Source organism: Littorina saxatilis, linkage group LG17 (genome assembly GCF_037325665.1).
Source record: "Littorina saxatilis isolate snail1 linkage group LG17, US_GU_Lsax_2.0, whole genome shotgun sequence".
In the NCBI taxonomy this organism is placed as follows: Eukaryota; Metazoa; Mollusca; class Gastropoda; order Littorinimorpha; family Littorinidae; genus Littorina; species Littorina saxatilis.
Genome location: NC_090261.1, coordinates 53073856 through 53090389, shown reverse-complemented (window position 1 = coordinate 53090389; position 16534 = coordinate 53073856). Strand labels below are relative to the sequence as shown.

Below are 16534 nucleotides of genomic sequence, written 5' to 3'. Positions count from 1 at the left end.
TAATTTTTGATTAGTGCTTTTGTGAACAAGAAACAATTGACAAGTGGCTCTATCCCATCTCCCCCCTTTCCCCGTCACGATATAACCTTCGTGGTTGAAAACGACGTTAAACACCAAATAAAGAAAGAAAGAAAGAAAGTCTCAGATCAGAAAATGTTTTAAACTGAGGGGGGTATATATGTGTGTGTATGTGTCTGGTGTCATGTTGTAATTGTATATTAATGCTTGTTGCTTGGCAGTTTCCAAAACTTTATGCAAAAGGGGTTGATTTGATGAGTCAATCCATGCAGAAATTCAGGAAAAAGCAGAGAGTAGATGGTGATTTATCACTGCATAGGATTTATTCTGCACAGTGAACTGTGTCTTGAGAAGCTTAGTCACTTTTTGCTGGAGTATTTCTGTTCTTAATCTAATGCCTTTACTAGCAGTCAGTGGAAACCCCTTTAGAAATTGCACCCCCCCCCCCTGCCACCCTCCAGGAAGATAAGTTTCATTCAGTTACTTCTGAGAATGTTGATAAAATGTATAACCTTATTTTCTTCTTTTTTGCCAGGTCGATTTGGTGGTATTCTTATTTGAGCGGCAGTCACCTGATCCCTGTAAAAAATCTCTTTGATCAGAAAAGTGTGTGATAGCCAAGTTCAGTGTCTTAAATGGCATAGGAAGTTTGAATGAAATGATATGAGAATTAATGCTTTATTTGGGGTACAAACGTTTTTGCACTACCGGGGTAATTTGTTTTTGCACAGTTCATTATGCAATGCAGAACTCTAGTTTCTTATTCATTTGGCAGGCTTTATTGAAAGAAAGGGTGGACTTCAATGCTTTGTGGGGAAAAAACCCACAGAGAAACACTCCATGAGTCCTTAAAGTTATACTGTATTCTAAAAGTTGTATACAACTCCTTCCACTATTGTACTGTTATATTCACACAACTTTAGTGAAAGAGAGAAAAAAAACTCAGCTGCAAACAATCTGGATTTTAATTGAATGCCCTGTTTGACCTTTATTTACACCAGAGAAACAATGTGACAGTGGGACATGTGGTTTGCAGGCTGACAGTACAGTGACAGACTAAACTGGGGTAGATTCAGTGAAGTGTTTAGTCTAGCTGAATTCTTTGCTTGATACAGTGTAACATGAGCTTACTGTATATTGTTGTTTTGCGGAAGGGGTTGGGTAAGATTTGTGTGTGGATGTGTCATGTATATCATTATATGCACACCTAAGTGTGTGTGTGTGTGTGTGTGTGTGTGTGTGTGTGTGTGTGTGTGTGTGTGTGTGTGTGTGCGCGCACCTATTAGTTTCTGTTTAATTGTTTGTGTGTTAACAATTATTATTGAAACTTCACAACTAGAAATGAAACCCCATTATCTTTGTTAACCAAAAACAATTGTGTCTATCTCCCATTCACAGAAACTCTCTGCCTATCTATCTGTAAGGTGAGTGAAATTTACCTCTTAGTGCAGTCATACATTCCACTTGAGGACACCCATGAAGTTCAAAAACTGAGCCACTGCTTATGGACCGTACAGCTTATATAGGTCACTGGCCTGACATTGTGTCCTAACTCATGCCAGATTTGTGCAAGACACATGAGGTATGCATGATCCTAGTGTGCGGGTGTTGATGTGTAAGAAACATTGGTGCGTCGCTGCTGCAGATGATGATGATGATGATTAAGTTGATGAAAATGATGGTGGTGGATGCAGGTGGTGATGGTGATGACAATAATCTCAAAGGGAAAACACTTACACTTGAACATTAGCTGTCATTGAGACTGAGAGAGAATGCGAAATAGTACACCTCACAAGTCTAAAACAAACTTACAGTCTGCATGTATACAGTGAGACCCCAACCCAAACATGGTCTTAAGGAGGGCTGGGGGGGTGGGGGAGGGGGAAAAGGTGGGGAGGGGGGGGGCAAAGGTGGGGAGGGGGGGGTCACTACAGTAACTTTACTGGGACACCTGTTCTAGTCTGTGTGTGTAGTCTAGCCTTTGTGCAGATGTTGTAGCTCGGTAGATGTAGGGCAGGCAAGAAAAGGGGAGATTGTGAGAGCAGTGAGATTTGGGTCACATTTATTATGTAATTTCCCAACCCTCAACCTTGCTGTTGCCTTTTCAACATGTCCTTGTAACCCCTTCCACGCTAATACTGCATGTGACACTTTTGGTCTGCCTGGCAATGACCTCTGTAAAAGGTTTTGCTGACACAGTGAAACCTCCCTTGTAAGACCATCCCCCTCCCTTCCCCTCACCACCCCCCCCCCCTCCATTTTATAACTCTCCCCACTACCCCCAACCCCACCCCTGTGTTCAAATTTGTCTCCATAATGTCTGTAAATGCAGAGATACTTGCTACAGATCTCTGGTAAATGCGTTACTTCCATTTTGAATCTGTCTAGGGGCGGGGATGTAGCTCAGTCGGTAGCGCGCTGGATTTGTATCCAGTTGGCCGCTGTCAGCGTGAGTTCGTCCCCACGTTCGGCCGGCGAGAGATTTATTTCTCAGAGTCAACTTTGTGTGCAGACTCTCCTCGGTGTCCGAACACCCCCGTGTGTACACGCAAGCACAAGACCAAGTGCGCACGAAAAAGATCCTGTAATCCATGTCAGAGTTCGTTGGGTTATAGAAACACGAAAATACCCAGCATGCTTCCTCCGTAAATGGCGTATGGCTGCCTAAATGGCGGGGTAAAAAACGGTCATACACGTAAAATTCCACTCGTGCAAAAAACACACGAGTGTACATGGGAGTTTCAGCCCACGAACGCAGAAGAAGAAGAAGAAGAATCTGTCTCTTTCATGACATGATTTTCTCGAATATTGGGAGATCTCCAAAGGGGGGGTATCTACTGTAGATGTACATTTTCACTCTGCCAATTTTTTTCATTTTGCATGACTGAATAGTCGGCAATGCGAACAGAAATATCAAAGCCTCAGCCAAGTTCAATACCGTTGTGTTTTTTTACATTTAGTCAAGTTTTGACTAAATGTTTTAACATAGAGGGGGAATCGAGACGAGGGTCGTGGTGTATGTGTGTGTGTCTCTGTGCGTGTGTGTGTGTGTAGAGCGATTCAGACCAAACTACTGGACCGATCTTTATGAAATTTGACATGAGAGTTCCTGGGAATGATATCCCCGGACGTTTTTTTCTTTTTTTTGGATAAATACCTTTGATGACGTCATATCCGGCTTTTTGTAAAAGTTGAGGCGGCACTGTCACACCCTCATTTTTCAATCAAATTGATTGAAATGTTTGTAAAGCAATCTTCCACGAAGGTCGGACTTCGGTATTGCATTTCAGCTAGGTGGCTTAGAAATTAATTAATGACTTTGGTCATTAAAAATCTGAAAATTGTAATAATTTTTTTTTAATATAAAACGATCCAAATTTATGTTCATCTTATTCTACATCATTTCCTGATTCCAAAAACATATAAATATGTTATATTTGGATTAAAAACAAGCTCTGAAAATTAAAAATATAAAAATTATGATCAAAATAAAATTTTCGAAATCGATTTAAAAACAATTTTATGTTATTCCTTGTCGGTTCCTGATTCCAAAAACATATAGATTTGATATGTTTGGATTAAAAACACGCTCAGAAAGTTAAAACGAAGAGAGGTACAGAAAAGCGTGCTATGCAGCACAGCAAAACCACTACCGCGCTGAACAGGCTCGTCAGTTTCACTCCGTTTTGCACAAGCGGCGGACTACGGTCATTGTGAAAAAATGCAGTGCGTTCAGTTTCATTCTGTGAGTTCAACAGCTTGACTAAATGTAGTAATTTTGCCTTATGCGACTTGTTTTTAAATAGTTGCAAGAGAAAGAGAGAAGAAAAGAGACTTGATAGAACAAGTGTTACCTGTATAGACTGAATGGACACTTGGTCTTGTAATGTAATAGCACCACACCCAGAAACCCTTTGTGCGTGATCAGTCATGTGTATAAGTACATTACTCCAAGAACGTTAATTAAACAAAAAAAGTGACACTCACGTGACCCAGTGAAAATTTCTCACAGTTTCACTCTACATTGTTAACAAAACTTGTTGTTAACATTTGGGGTTTAAGTTCTTTTGATTAAGCATTAAAGGTGGGTGTTTTTTTGTCACAACAATGTTTCTTCTTTCAGGTTTGTTTGTTTGTTTGTTTGTTTGCCTAACGCCCAGCCGACCACGAAGGGCCATATCAGGGCGGTGCTGCTTTGACATATAACGTGCGCCACACACAAGACAGAAGTCGCAGCACAGGCTTCATGTCTCACCCCGTCACATTATTCTGACACCGGACCAACCAGTCCTAGCACTAACCCCATAATACCAGACGCCAGGCGGAGCAGCCACTAGATTGCCAATTTTAAAGTCTTAGGTATGACCCGGCCGGGGTTCGAACCCACGACCTCTCGATCACGGGCCGGACGCCTTACCACTAGGCCAACCGTGCCGGTCTTCTTTCAGGTACGATGATGTACATGTAATGCAGAAAGAGGTTTTTAAGCCACTGGACAAGGACTCAAAAGCCTTGTACAGGCGGCAGTCCCTCTCATGAACGACACCCTTGGGCCATAGCAAACCTGCCCTACATTGCAGGTGGCGGGTCACGGGAGGGGTGACCGACCCCCCCCCCCCCCCCCGGGAGGGGTTCCCCCATACACCGGCTCACACAGAGACTCACAAACAAACTGATTGACTCTATGCTAGCCACATTTTGTGGCTCTGAACGACATCAGACTCCTATTATTTGTTTTAAAACGTTCTGTAAAAATAATTTGTATGAATGGTGTTAAAAGAACAGATAAAAAAAATCCTCAAGACAGTGAGCGCACCCGCCATGCACTGACATCTTACGAAAGCAGCCACACAAACACCATACAGAGGCACGCATGTTTGTGCAGATGCTTTGCGAGAATAAGCCTTGCAACCCTGTTTGATTAAAAACCAGCATGTAGAGCTGCATGTCATAATTATTTTCTTCTTGCCTGGCTTTATTAAATGCATACCGATCTTGTGGCAGTGACTTTTCACTATCCAGTTGGATGTCGGAGCGGGTAACAGTGGTGATAAAAGTTTATTAAAAGATTTCGGTTCGTTTCTTCGTTTCTGTGTATATTGTCTTCAAAAGCGTTTTTGGGGTAGGGTTTGTTTTTTCTTTAAAAGAAAACGTTTATTTCGAAAAAGAATACTTTTTAAAGAGATAAAAATTTCAGATCCACTTTATAAAACCAAAGGTTGAAACAGATGATCCAGCTTTATACAGAGAGAAGCTGTGACAACTGAACTTTGGAAGAGTACACCTCTTCATTACCTCCATCGCTCTTTCACTTCCAGCTGACCCCAGCACCCCACTGAATGAGTTTAGCCAGCTACCCCCCGCCCCCCCCCCCCCCTCCCTCTGAGGCTCTGTGAGACTGGGCAGAGAGGTGTCACTGTCAGCTAATTGAGGCCACCGGCACTCACTCAGAGCAAAACCAGTTGACTGTGTCTAACTTTTGACACTTAGCCGCCGTGTGTTTGTGGTGACACAGGGGTGGGACATGGATACCGTCTCTGGGTCTGCCCAAACAGTTGACTCGTGACTTACTTGGGCCGGAGTCTAATCCGCGACATTAAGTCACGCAAAACTGTTTCAAACCATACTGAGAGAGAGAGAGAGAGAGAGAGAGAGAGAGAGAGAGAGAGAGAGAGAGAGAGAGAGAGAGAGAGAGAGAGAGAGAGAGAGAGAGAGAGAGAGAGAGAGAGAGAGAGAGAGAGAGAGAGAGAGAGAGAGAGAGAGAGAGAGAGAGAGAGAGAGAGAGAGAGAGAGAGAGAGAGAGAGAGAGAAAAGAAATAAATATAAAGTTGTGTTTCAGTCTGTTTGTGTATGCATATGTGTATGTGTGGCATAAGCAATATAAACAAGCTTCTTTTCAACCAGCCCTCGCCCAGAGAGGGACTACTCTAATCTTATATGCATATACACAAACGTAAAACAATTACAAACGTTAAACATAAGAGTTAAAAGCACCCATGCTTCGTGAATAAAGGTCTCAAGTGTCACTAGCACATTTCTTCGACGTCAACTGTTACGTTGAGACGCACATCCTCATTTTAAACCCTTTAAAAAAAAAAGTTCCCTGGCTCAGGGCGCGTAAAGGCGTGTAAAGCTAATATCTCGAGTTTGACTGACGTTAGGATCCTAATTGTTTGCACACACGCTAGGCCCCACAATTGCAAGCTACTCAATTGACCCCAGAGTTTACCAGAGATACAAGTCCAAACTGTCGTGGGACAACAAACAAACAAACAGACACAGTGAAACCTAATAGCCGCTTTATATATAAAGGCGGCTAAAAAAACCTGAAGGGCTCACAGATTAGGCAATGACTCAGTGGTCAATGCAGAGGGGAAAAAAGAATGGCTTTGTTAATCTTGTCAATGAAAGAGGTTACACACAGACAGCGACTGAGGCCGAATTTTCACGCTCTTTCTCTGAGGGCCTTCAGGGAATGTAGCTTCTGTTGTTTATGCTACTCTTACTGGGTGGCCGAGTGGTAACGCACTTGCGCTTGGAAGCGAGAGGTTGCGAGTTCGACCCTGGGTCAGGGCGTTAGCAATTTTCTCCCCCCTTTCCTAACCTAGGTGGTGGGTTCAAGTGCTAGTCTTTCGGATGAGACGAAAAACCGAGGTCCCTTCGTGTACACTACATTGGGGTGTGCACGTTAAAGATCCCACGATTGACAAAAGGGTCTTTCCTGGCAAAATTGTATAGGCATAGATAAAAATGTCCACCAAAATACCCGTGTGACTTGGAATAATAGGCCGTGAAAAGTAGGATATGCGCCGAAATGGCTGCGATCTGCTGGCCGATGTGAATGCGTGATGTATTGTGTAAAAAAAATTCCATCTCACACGGCATAAATAAATGAATGAAAATATTTTTTTTAAAAATAATAAAAAAATCCCTGCGCTTAGAACTGTACCCACGGAATACGCGCGATATAAGCCTCATATTGATTGATTGATTGATTGATCTTACACTGTGCTGAATTGCCCTTGCAATAGAATTTTCCAATTATTCACAATGATCGGGACATGGTCGCAAGACATTCGTAAATGTTCTTAACCATTCGCCACCATTCGTCTCTTTGTTTTGAACATAGCAACATGTTCCTAATATTCGCAAAGAAGTCATATTCTTAACTTTTTTGCAACGTACTTGTAAGATTTCGCAAGACATTCGTAATCATCGCAATGTATTCGTCAGGCTCGCAAGGCATTCGCAACCATTCGTTATGCCTGTCTTACACTGTGCCGAATATCCTTGCGAATATAGATTCGTATGCATTCGCAATGATCAGTAGACATTCGCAAGCACTCGCAACCATTCGTAAGACATTCGCAAGGATTCGTAAGGCTTCGAATGGTCAATATTTTTCCTGTCCATTAGTCTCTTTTTTTGGCCAAAAACCACTCTGTGCTTTCAGAAAAGACCGCAGCGTTCGCGACCTCTTGGTGAGATCCCGTCTTCGCAGTCCCACCAACCCCACAGCCCCTGGGACATTTCCTTGTTCTAAACGAAATTGCAAATCTTGTCCCTTACTCCACTCTTGACACCTGCCTCCAAGGCCCTCGTGGCTCCTTCACGGTCAAGAGAACGTTTGACTGTCAAAGTCACAACGTTGTCTATGCGATCGTCTGCCTCTCTTGTCGCCAGATTTATATCGGAGAAACCGCACGCACCCTCAAGGTGCGTTTCTCCGAGCATTTGGCCGACATCCGTCATTCCCGCAATAGGCTAGTATCCCTTCATTTCACCGCCGTTAATCACTCACTTGATCATGTCAGAGTCATGGCTCTGTGGCAAGTACGTGGCGACTCCTTCGAGCGCAAACTCAGGGAGTCCCACATCATATCATCCCTCGGCACTACCTGCCCCGATGGAATTAACATCCGCCGTTAATTCATTCATCTAAACCTTCCCTCCCCGCTGTTCCACCTTGTGTGTATGTGTGTGTGTGTGTGTGCGTGTGTGTGTGTGTGTGTGTGTGTATGCGTGTGGGTACGTGAGTTTCCTCTTTCGTTCCCATTCATATCCCCCCCCCCCCCCCCCCCCCACATTTTGTTTGGTCTACAGACCTCAAAACTGCCGCTTTTCAACTCTAACTTTTTCTTGCCTGTGTTATTGTTGGCTTTCCCTCGAGTAGCTTCCCTTGCTTCTCTGTCTTTGTCATTTGTTGGTTTGTGCAGTGCAGTTGTTTTGTCAGTTATTCTCCTCTTTATCTGTTCTATCGTCTTTCTTCTTCTTTTTTGTGTGTGTACTTTTGTGTTTTTGTGCCTGAAGAAGACCCTTAGGTCGAAACGTTGCTGTTATTCGTTCCGTGTTCGTCATTTTAACGTGAGTACATTGCTTTTTGGTCTCTTTATTGTTCCCTCTCACGTGCAGTCGCCATTGTTTAATTACAAATACAACATGTTCATATACACATTTCTTACGAATGTCTTACGAATAGTTGCGAGTGCTTGCGAATGTGTACCGATCATTGCGAATGCCTTGCGAGCGCTACGAATACCTTTACGATGATTACGAATGGCTTGCGAATACTGAAGAATATGCATTCCTTGCGAATATTAGGAGCATGTTGTTAATATTCGCAACAAGAGACGAATGGTGGCGAATGGTTAAGAACATTTACGAATGTCTTGCGACCATGTCCCGATCATTTCGAATTATTGGTGAATTGTATTCGCAAGGGAAATTCGGCACAGTGTAAGAGCAGTATTACGAACAATGCGAATTGCATAATCGCTTTATGGGTAAAATGTTTGCAAGCACTCGCAACACTCGCAAGGCCACTCGCAACGTTTGTAATACATCCGCAAGACATTCGTAAATGGATTTGTATGCATTCGCAATGATCGGTAAGGCTTCGAATTTTCAATATTTTTTCCTGTCCATTCGTCTCTTTTTTGGCCGAATACAACATGTTCATATTAGCAAGGATATTTGGCACAGTTTGTTTGTTCGTTCATGGGCTGAAACTCCCACGGCTTTCACGTGTATGACCGTTTTTACCCCGCCATTTAGGCAGCCATACGCCGCTTTCGGTGGAAGCATGCTGGGTATTTTCGTGTTTCTATAACCCACCGAACTCTGACATGGATTACAGGATCTTTTTCGTGTGCACTTGGTCTTGTGCTTGCGTGTCCACACGGGGGTGTTCGGACACCGAGGAGAGTCTGCACACAAAGTTGACTCTGAGAAATAAATCTCTCGCCGAACGTGGGGACGAACTCACGCTGACAGCGGCCAACTGGATACAAATCCAGCGCGCTACCGACTGAGCTACATCCCCGCCCATTCGGCACAGTGTAAGGCAGGCATTACGACCAAAAGACAAGAAAAAATAGCACAGTGTTGTTGGTGCACAAATTTTGTTGGCATCTTCGCATTTGAAAGTGCATGTACGCCACTCCTGACCAAAACTACCCCCCCTCCTGATGGGTACACGTGCACTCAAGTTAACAGAGACTGTCATCACGCCTTTGCGGCTGTGGTCTTTGTACCAAGAGCCGGACTGCTCTGTTATTGATTTTGTTGTGGTAAAAATTTGACGATGGTCTGTCCGTACATTGCAGGTACGACCTGCTGTTGGGACCGAAAATGAGTGTCCGCGTCCACGTTTTGCAGGTGGCCGTTTAAGAGGGGGGGCAAATATAACAGGAAAACACTCCGTGCCAAGCAAATGTGTCCGTACATGTCAGGTGGCCGCTCACGCCGAGGGCGTACATTGCAGGGACTGCTGTAGAGTGAAAAGTTCACAATTCTTTGTGTCGATTTTTTTTAGCACTGGCAGCACGTTTCCATTCACCAGTGGTTGAATTGTGTGATTGTTGCAATATTGATTTCATTAGAATCAATATCTGTTCTTTGCACACACACACACTAACTCTTCTTTGTTGTGGTTTTGCAGACATGTCCGCTTTGACTGCCAAAGTGCAGAATAATGCAAGAGGATGAGGGAGCAACACAGTACAACTACAAGGTATTTTTAAAGTTGCATTTATCCAGAACGTCTCATGTCATGAGCTGCCGATCCCGCAGTGGGGCACTGCGGTTATGAAATTAAAGGCCCCTCCTGTTTTTGGAACCGCAGGAGCTTTCTAGTTTGCTGTTAGGTAGATTTTTGGTTCCTCTTTCCTGTCATGCTCTCTTTTTCTTCATGAATTCTTTTCTTTTTTCTGCCTTCTTGCTCATTCACCTGTATTTTTTCCAAAAATCTCTTCTCTTGCCGCTTGTCTCGCGATTCATGTATAGTTTAATCTGTTAGTGTTCTGATGTAAGTCCAGCAGTAGATAGGTTAAGCCTATTTTAACATACTGGAAACTGGTAATCTTCCAGTAGGTATTAATTTAGTTTTACTAAAGCCTGCTGGGACACAAGTAATGGGTTAGTGCATTTGTAAACAGGAATCGCTTGACAAGTGGCCCCCTTCATCCCCCCCCTTCCTCGTCCTGATATGGCTCTGCGTAGTCGGCTGGACGTTAAGCAACAAATAAACAAACAAACAAACAAATGAGCTGCCGAAGAAGTTATTTTTTTTAATTCAGTTCCCCTCCCACAAAACCTGGAGACATACATACATGCTCAAAGAAAGTATGCACACGCACGCACGCATGCACGTGCACGCACGCACGCACGCACGCACACACACACACACACACACACACACACACACACACACACACACATGTATACACACACAAACAACATGTATACACAGAGAGAATGACAGAAGCAAAGGAAAACAAGATTCATTCCAGTATAGTTTTGAGTATTTGGAACTCCATCATTTTTTCTCAATCTCACCGGTTGTGACTTGAGAAGGGCTTTATGTGGGAAAAGCTTTGTCTGTTTAAGTTTTGTTGAAATTAAATCTACTAGATTTCAGTCGAAATAACTCATGATTAAAAAATCTCAATCTTTGCCATTGAAAGGAAAGGAAAGGTAATGTTTTTTACACCTCCAGATCATGTGATTCTTTTAACCACTCTCCTGGTAGGCACAGGTACTAGATCTAAAAGAGCACATTCTTCTTCATCTTCATCGTTCATGGGCTGAAACTCCCACGTTCACTCATGTTTTAGCAGTGGGTTTTTACGTGTATGACCGTTTTTACCCCGCCATTCAGGCAGCCATACGCCGCATTCGGGGGATGAGAGCACATTATTGTGTTTATTTTGTTGAATTTCCATTTTCCAAACAATCACTCTGATAGTGACATACAAATCATTATCACAGGACAATCATGTGTCTTTCAGTGTTCCTGCCCCTGCAGATGTCCACAAGAAAGGAGGGAGGAAGAAAAAATGGAAGAACAAAAAAAATCCGACAAAATCTCATCCCTCAGAAAGGAGAGACACCGAGACAAATGGAACACAAAACTTTTCATCAAGAGAGGATGAACGAGGCTTTGGTTTTAGCGTGGTGCAACTCGCTGTCACAGGGCTACTGTCGGCAGTGTATGTTGCCACCATGCATCCCTCTCTACCTGGAGGGGATGCAGGTAATTGGTTTTTCCCGTTTTGTGTCGCCTAAAAATGATCCTGCATTGCTGTATCTGTTTTGAATGACCTTGCATTGTTTATACAGTTCTATCCCCAAACACGACTCTCTCTGGAAAAAAAGATAAACAAGGGGAAGGGATTACTGTCTGTAGCTATTTGCAAAATGCCATCTTTTTCTTTTTTTATGAAGGGGCTAGGAGTCGACCTGCCGGGCGGGAACGCAGCTTTTTCAGTAGTGCACAGGGTTTATAACTGGTTTGTACACTATTAGCGTGGGTTCGAACCGGGTCTCGGGGAGGAATATATGTCAAAAAGTCCACTTAGAGCAGACTTTTCCTGGTGTCTGGACATCCCTGTGTGCACTCATGGGCACAATAAGGATCCCAAGCTCAGGGCTTGGAAAACACGAATACACACCCAGAACAACGACAACAATGACCGGGTAGATCATGATATCAACTCTGTCACTGCACACTATCCACAAGAATAGCAGCTCAAATTTCCAAGGACCGTAAAGTACATGTATGTCAAATCGATGAACCTAGCTATTGATTTCTGTGATAAAGATCAAATGGGTCAGCAGTAATTCAGACATGGCTGATTTGGCTTACAACATACATAGTTAAATACATGTACATCTGATTTAAAAGTCAACCCAGTGTTGTTTTTGAGTATTGTTGATTTAAAAGTTGATGTGAGGGATGTTTTTGAATGCTGATGAATTAAGTTCACATGATAATGTTTCAGGTGAACTGATAGTTGCCGCTGATGAACTGGGGGTAAGATGACCTTTTTATCTGTTTCCACCTGAAAGGGGTTTCATCCATCTGTAAAAGTGTTTCTTTTTGCAAATATTCAAGTACATGATAATGGAAGTCTTTACCCCCCGCGGGTTAGGGGGAAGAATTTACCCGATGCTCCCCAGCATGTCGTAAGAGGCGACTAACGGATTCTGTTTCTCCTTTTACCCCTGTTAAGTGTTTCTTGTATAGAATATAGTCAATTTTTGTAAAGATTTTAGTCAAGCAGTATGTAAGAAATGTTAAGTCCTTTGTACTGGAAACTTGCATTCTCCCAGTAAGGTAATACATTGTACTACGTTGCAAGCCCCTAGAGCAAATTTTTGATTAGTGCTTTTGTGAACAAGAAACAATTGACAAGTGGCTCTATCCCATCTCCCCCCTTCCCCCGTCGCGATATAACCTTCGTGGTTGAAAACGACGTTAAACACCAAATAAATAAAGAAAGAAAAGTCCATGATGTCTGTAAATGTATAGACATGATGAACAGAAAATCTCTATGAGAAAAACAAGGGGGAAGAAGTCTATTTAGTCGCTAGGTCTGTAAAGGAGGCTTCCACTGAGAAGAATTCAAGTTTTACGCCCTCACGGTAAAGCCATTAGGGGCATGTTCCCGGGTTTTAACCCGACTTTAGATGAGATACACAACTGTATGCGTGTTTAGGTGGTATCAGCCATCTGCACTTATGGCAGAATGACCGAGGTCTTTTACGTGCCACTGTGGTGACACGGGGTTGGGAGATGGATACTGGGTCTGCACATACGGTTGACCTGTGTCCGTCCCGGCCCGGTTCCACTGTATTTGCCTCTTTTTTTTAAGTAAGTGGGGCAATGACTCCACGTTTAAAGAGTTCTGTACCTTGCTGGTGTTTATTTTTAACTTTTATTTCTTCAAGTTTCAGAGCATACTTTCTAAACCCTTGTTTCACAAATCTAATACAAGTATCTGAAAATATGTGAAACATTTTCCAAGAGTCTGCATTTCCCAGACTCAACGTTCAGTGCAGACCTGAACCAGATGGGACCATACCATCCTCATGTGCAAATGCATGCACAAAGACTGACACACACCTCAAAGGTCCTAAATTTCAAGCAAAAGTCTAGAGATTTGGAAACGCACAATGCTTAACATAGCACGCACACCCTCAAAGATGGCATCATGCTGGCCTTTTGGCAGGTAAAAAATCCGGCGTGTCACACCAAATCTATCACCTTAGGTGACCCTGAGAGTCAAAAGCTCAAGAACGCAGAAGAAGAAGAAGAAGCTGCCTACTGGAGCTAACAGACTTCTGTTGTATTAATTGAATGGGGACTAACAGCCTCGCTGTATGGGGTGTTTCACTTTCAGGTAGCTCATCCACCAGGGTACCCCTTGAGTACCCTGATGCTGAAAGCTGCCTTCCTGCTGATTCCACACGGCTCTGTGGCCTGGAGAGCCAACCTGTTTACCTCCCTTGTAGCCGCTTTGGCTGGCGGCTTCCTCTACCAGGCTGTATTCCTGTAAGTATCAGTGGTATGTTTTGTCGCTGAATGAGATGGTTGCGATACTGTTGGCAGCACCTGAGTCTCAGTGTGACTGTACTGTTGTGAGTTGTGTTCTGCTCGCCCAGGTTGGCTTGAGGGAACCGCTCCGGATAGTTTGTACGATTCGTATGTCTTCTAGTGCCAGTGTTGTTGTGAAAGTGTCCATGTGGATTCGTCATGGTGCCATCGTCATTTTGGTGTCTTTCTCTTCAAAATCCGATCATGGATCATGGACTTAGGACTCGTTTTACTCTTTTGACCTATTTCTTTGTGCTGTGGCAATGGTTGTGTTCAGTTCAACGGCTCGTCGCCCGCACGTGCGGGACAGCACATCACTCGTCTTTCCTCGCTGTGTTTCTGTGTCTCGCCCGCCCGCCTCGGTGACTTACAGCAGAGACAATTTGCTCTCCTTTGACTCGCAACGCTTTGGGATAGGCCCTGCCGTGTGCCAACGCCTGCGTACCTTGGGTATCTACAACAACACAACTTGCTGCTCCACCCCCAAGAACAAGAAAAAACGGCCTTACAGAGAAGGTTGCAACCATTCACAACATAGGCCTGATTCTTGTGACCTTGGACTTGTTTCCGCGACTGCACCGTTTGTGTTGGATTCTTCCCTCTACCCTTCTCCTACGTCCACTTCCCTCACGCCTACCACCCCCACCCAATGAACCACTACCCCTCCCCAGCATCTCCCCACCCCTTCCCTGCTTCCTTCTATCCCTCCCTATTCTCCCACCACCCCTCCCCATTCTCTCACCACCCCTCCCCATTCTCCCATCACCCCTCTCCCTCACCTCCCCACCCCTCCCCTTCCCCCCACAACCCCTCCTCAGCACCTGCCCACCCCACATCAGCATCCACCCACTCATTCCAAACACACCCTACACCTTTGCCTCCTCAACTCCCAGTCAGTGAATCCTGAAGGCAAAGCAGATCTGATAGCAGACTACATTATAGAAAACAAGTTAGACGCCCTGTTCATCACCGAGACGTGGCTGCCACCTGGTGATGACCCCAAGATCAAGCAACTGACCCCCGCAGGGTACAAGACAGTCTCCTTTCCCCGCCCAGCTGGGCGTGGTGGAGGCATCGCCGTCGTCCACAAGGATCACCTGCATGCTGCAGCGTCCTTCTCTGACAGCCTCCCCTTCCCCCACACCACCTTCGAAGCCGTGGAGATGACGGTCGCCACCACCACCACCCTCTCCTTCTTCCCCCTAACACCAAGAACAAGCTGAAGGACTCTACTTTCTTCGACGAGTTCTCCCAAGCCCTCGACCACTACAACATGACGTCCCACAGCGCCATCGTCCTCGGCGACTTCAACATCCACTGGGACTGCCCTGCCAACACTGACACCAAACGGGCCCGTGCGCTGTTGGACAGCTAAAGTGTGGACCAGGTCGTTCCTTTTCCCTCCCACTCCCGTGGCCACATCCTGGATTGGATCGTCACTCGACCCTCGGACAATCTGGTCTCCAGCCTCGTCGCCAACGACCATCTTGTCTCCGACCACACCGCCATCAACTTCGTCGTCAACATCACCAAGCCAGCAAAGAAGCGGAAGATAGTCACACGTCCCAAGCTACAAGACATTGAGACAGATGCTTTTGGAGACGAAGCTGCCCTGCTGCTTGCCCAGCGAGACCCGTCCTCCGACCCCGCCCATTTCTTCAGCTCGACTCTGCGCCAGCTCCTCGACAAACACGCCCCGCCATCCCTATGCGCAGTCTCTGAGCGACTGCCGGCTCCCTGGTTCTCTGAGGACATCACAGCCACCAAGCAGGAGATGCGACGAGCGGAGCGTGCATGGCGACACTCTGGCCTGGAGGTTCACCGGAAGATCTTCAGGGTTGCGCTGCTTCGAGTCAAGCAAGTCATCACTGCTGCCAAGGTCCAGCATTTCCACGACCGCATCGCCAACGCCTCATCATCCAGGGAGCTGTTTTCCATCATGTCCTCTCTCCTGGGCTCCTCCCCCGCTGCCCCCTTACCCACTGCTCACCCACCACAAGATATTCCGGAGTTATTCTCGGAGTTCTTCAAGGACAAGATTGACAAGCTGCGGAGAACACTCGATCAGCAGCCCTTCGTCCCATCCCCACACTCCTACTCCGGCTCCCCCCTCACGCGCTTTCAGCCTGAAACTCAAGACCACGTCAAGCCACTCATCACCAAGACCTGCGAGCTAGACCCCCTGCCAGGCTTCCTCTTCACCAAGTGTCTAGACAAGCTCCTGCCGTCTAACACGGATATGTTTGTTTGTTTGTTCGTGGGGTGAAACTCACGGCTTTTACGTGTATGACCGTTTTTACCCCGCCATTTAGGCAGCCATACGCCGCTTTCAGGGGAAGCATGCTGGGTATTTTCGTGTTTCTATAACCCACCGAACTCTGACATGGATTACAGGATCTTTTTCGTGCGCACTTGGTCTTGTGCTTGCGTGTACACACGGGGGTGTTCGGACACCGAGGAGAGTCTGCACACAAAGTTGCCTCTGAGAAATAAATCTCTCGCCGAACGTGGGGACGAACTCACGCTGACAGCGGCCAACTGGATACAAATCCAGCGCGCTACCGACTGAGCTACATCCCCGCCCTAACACGGATATCATTAACATCTCCCTGGCCACGGGCGTCGTTCCCGACTGCTTCA

General features: G+C 45.3%; 1 protein-coding gene across 1 annotated transcript in view; it reads left to right on the top strand.

The window, feature by feature from the left end:
* LOC138953930 (protein O-mannosyl-transferase TMEM260-like) overlaps window positions 1-16534 on the top strand; it is a 44835-nt gene that overhangs the window by 6398 nt on the left and 21903 nt on the right. The window contains exons 2-5 of the mRNA XM_070325923.1: window positions 9959-10030; window positions 11307-11551; window positions 12300-12331; window positions 13701-13852. Of these exons, the coding sequence (XP_070182024.1) occupies window positions 10002-10030; window positions 11307-11551; window positions 12300-12331; window positions 13701-13852 (458 nt within the window). The 5' untranslated portion in view covers window positions 9959-10001. The remainder of the gene's footprint in view (window positions 1-9958; window positions 10031-11306; window positions 11552-12299; window positions 12332-13700; window positions 13853-16534) is intronic.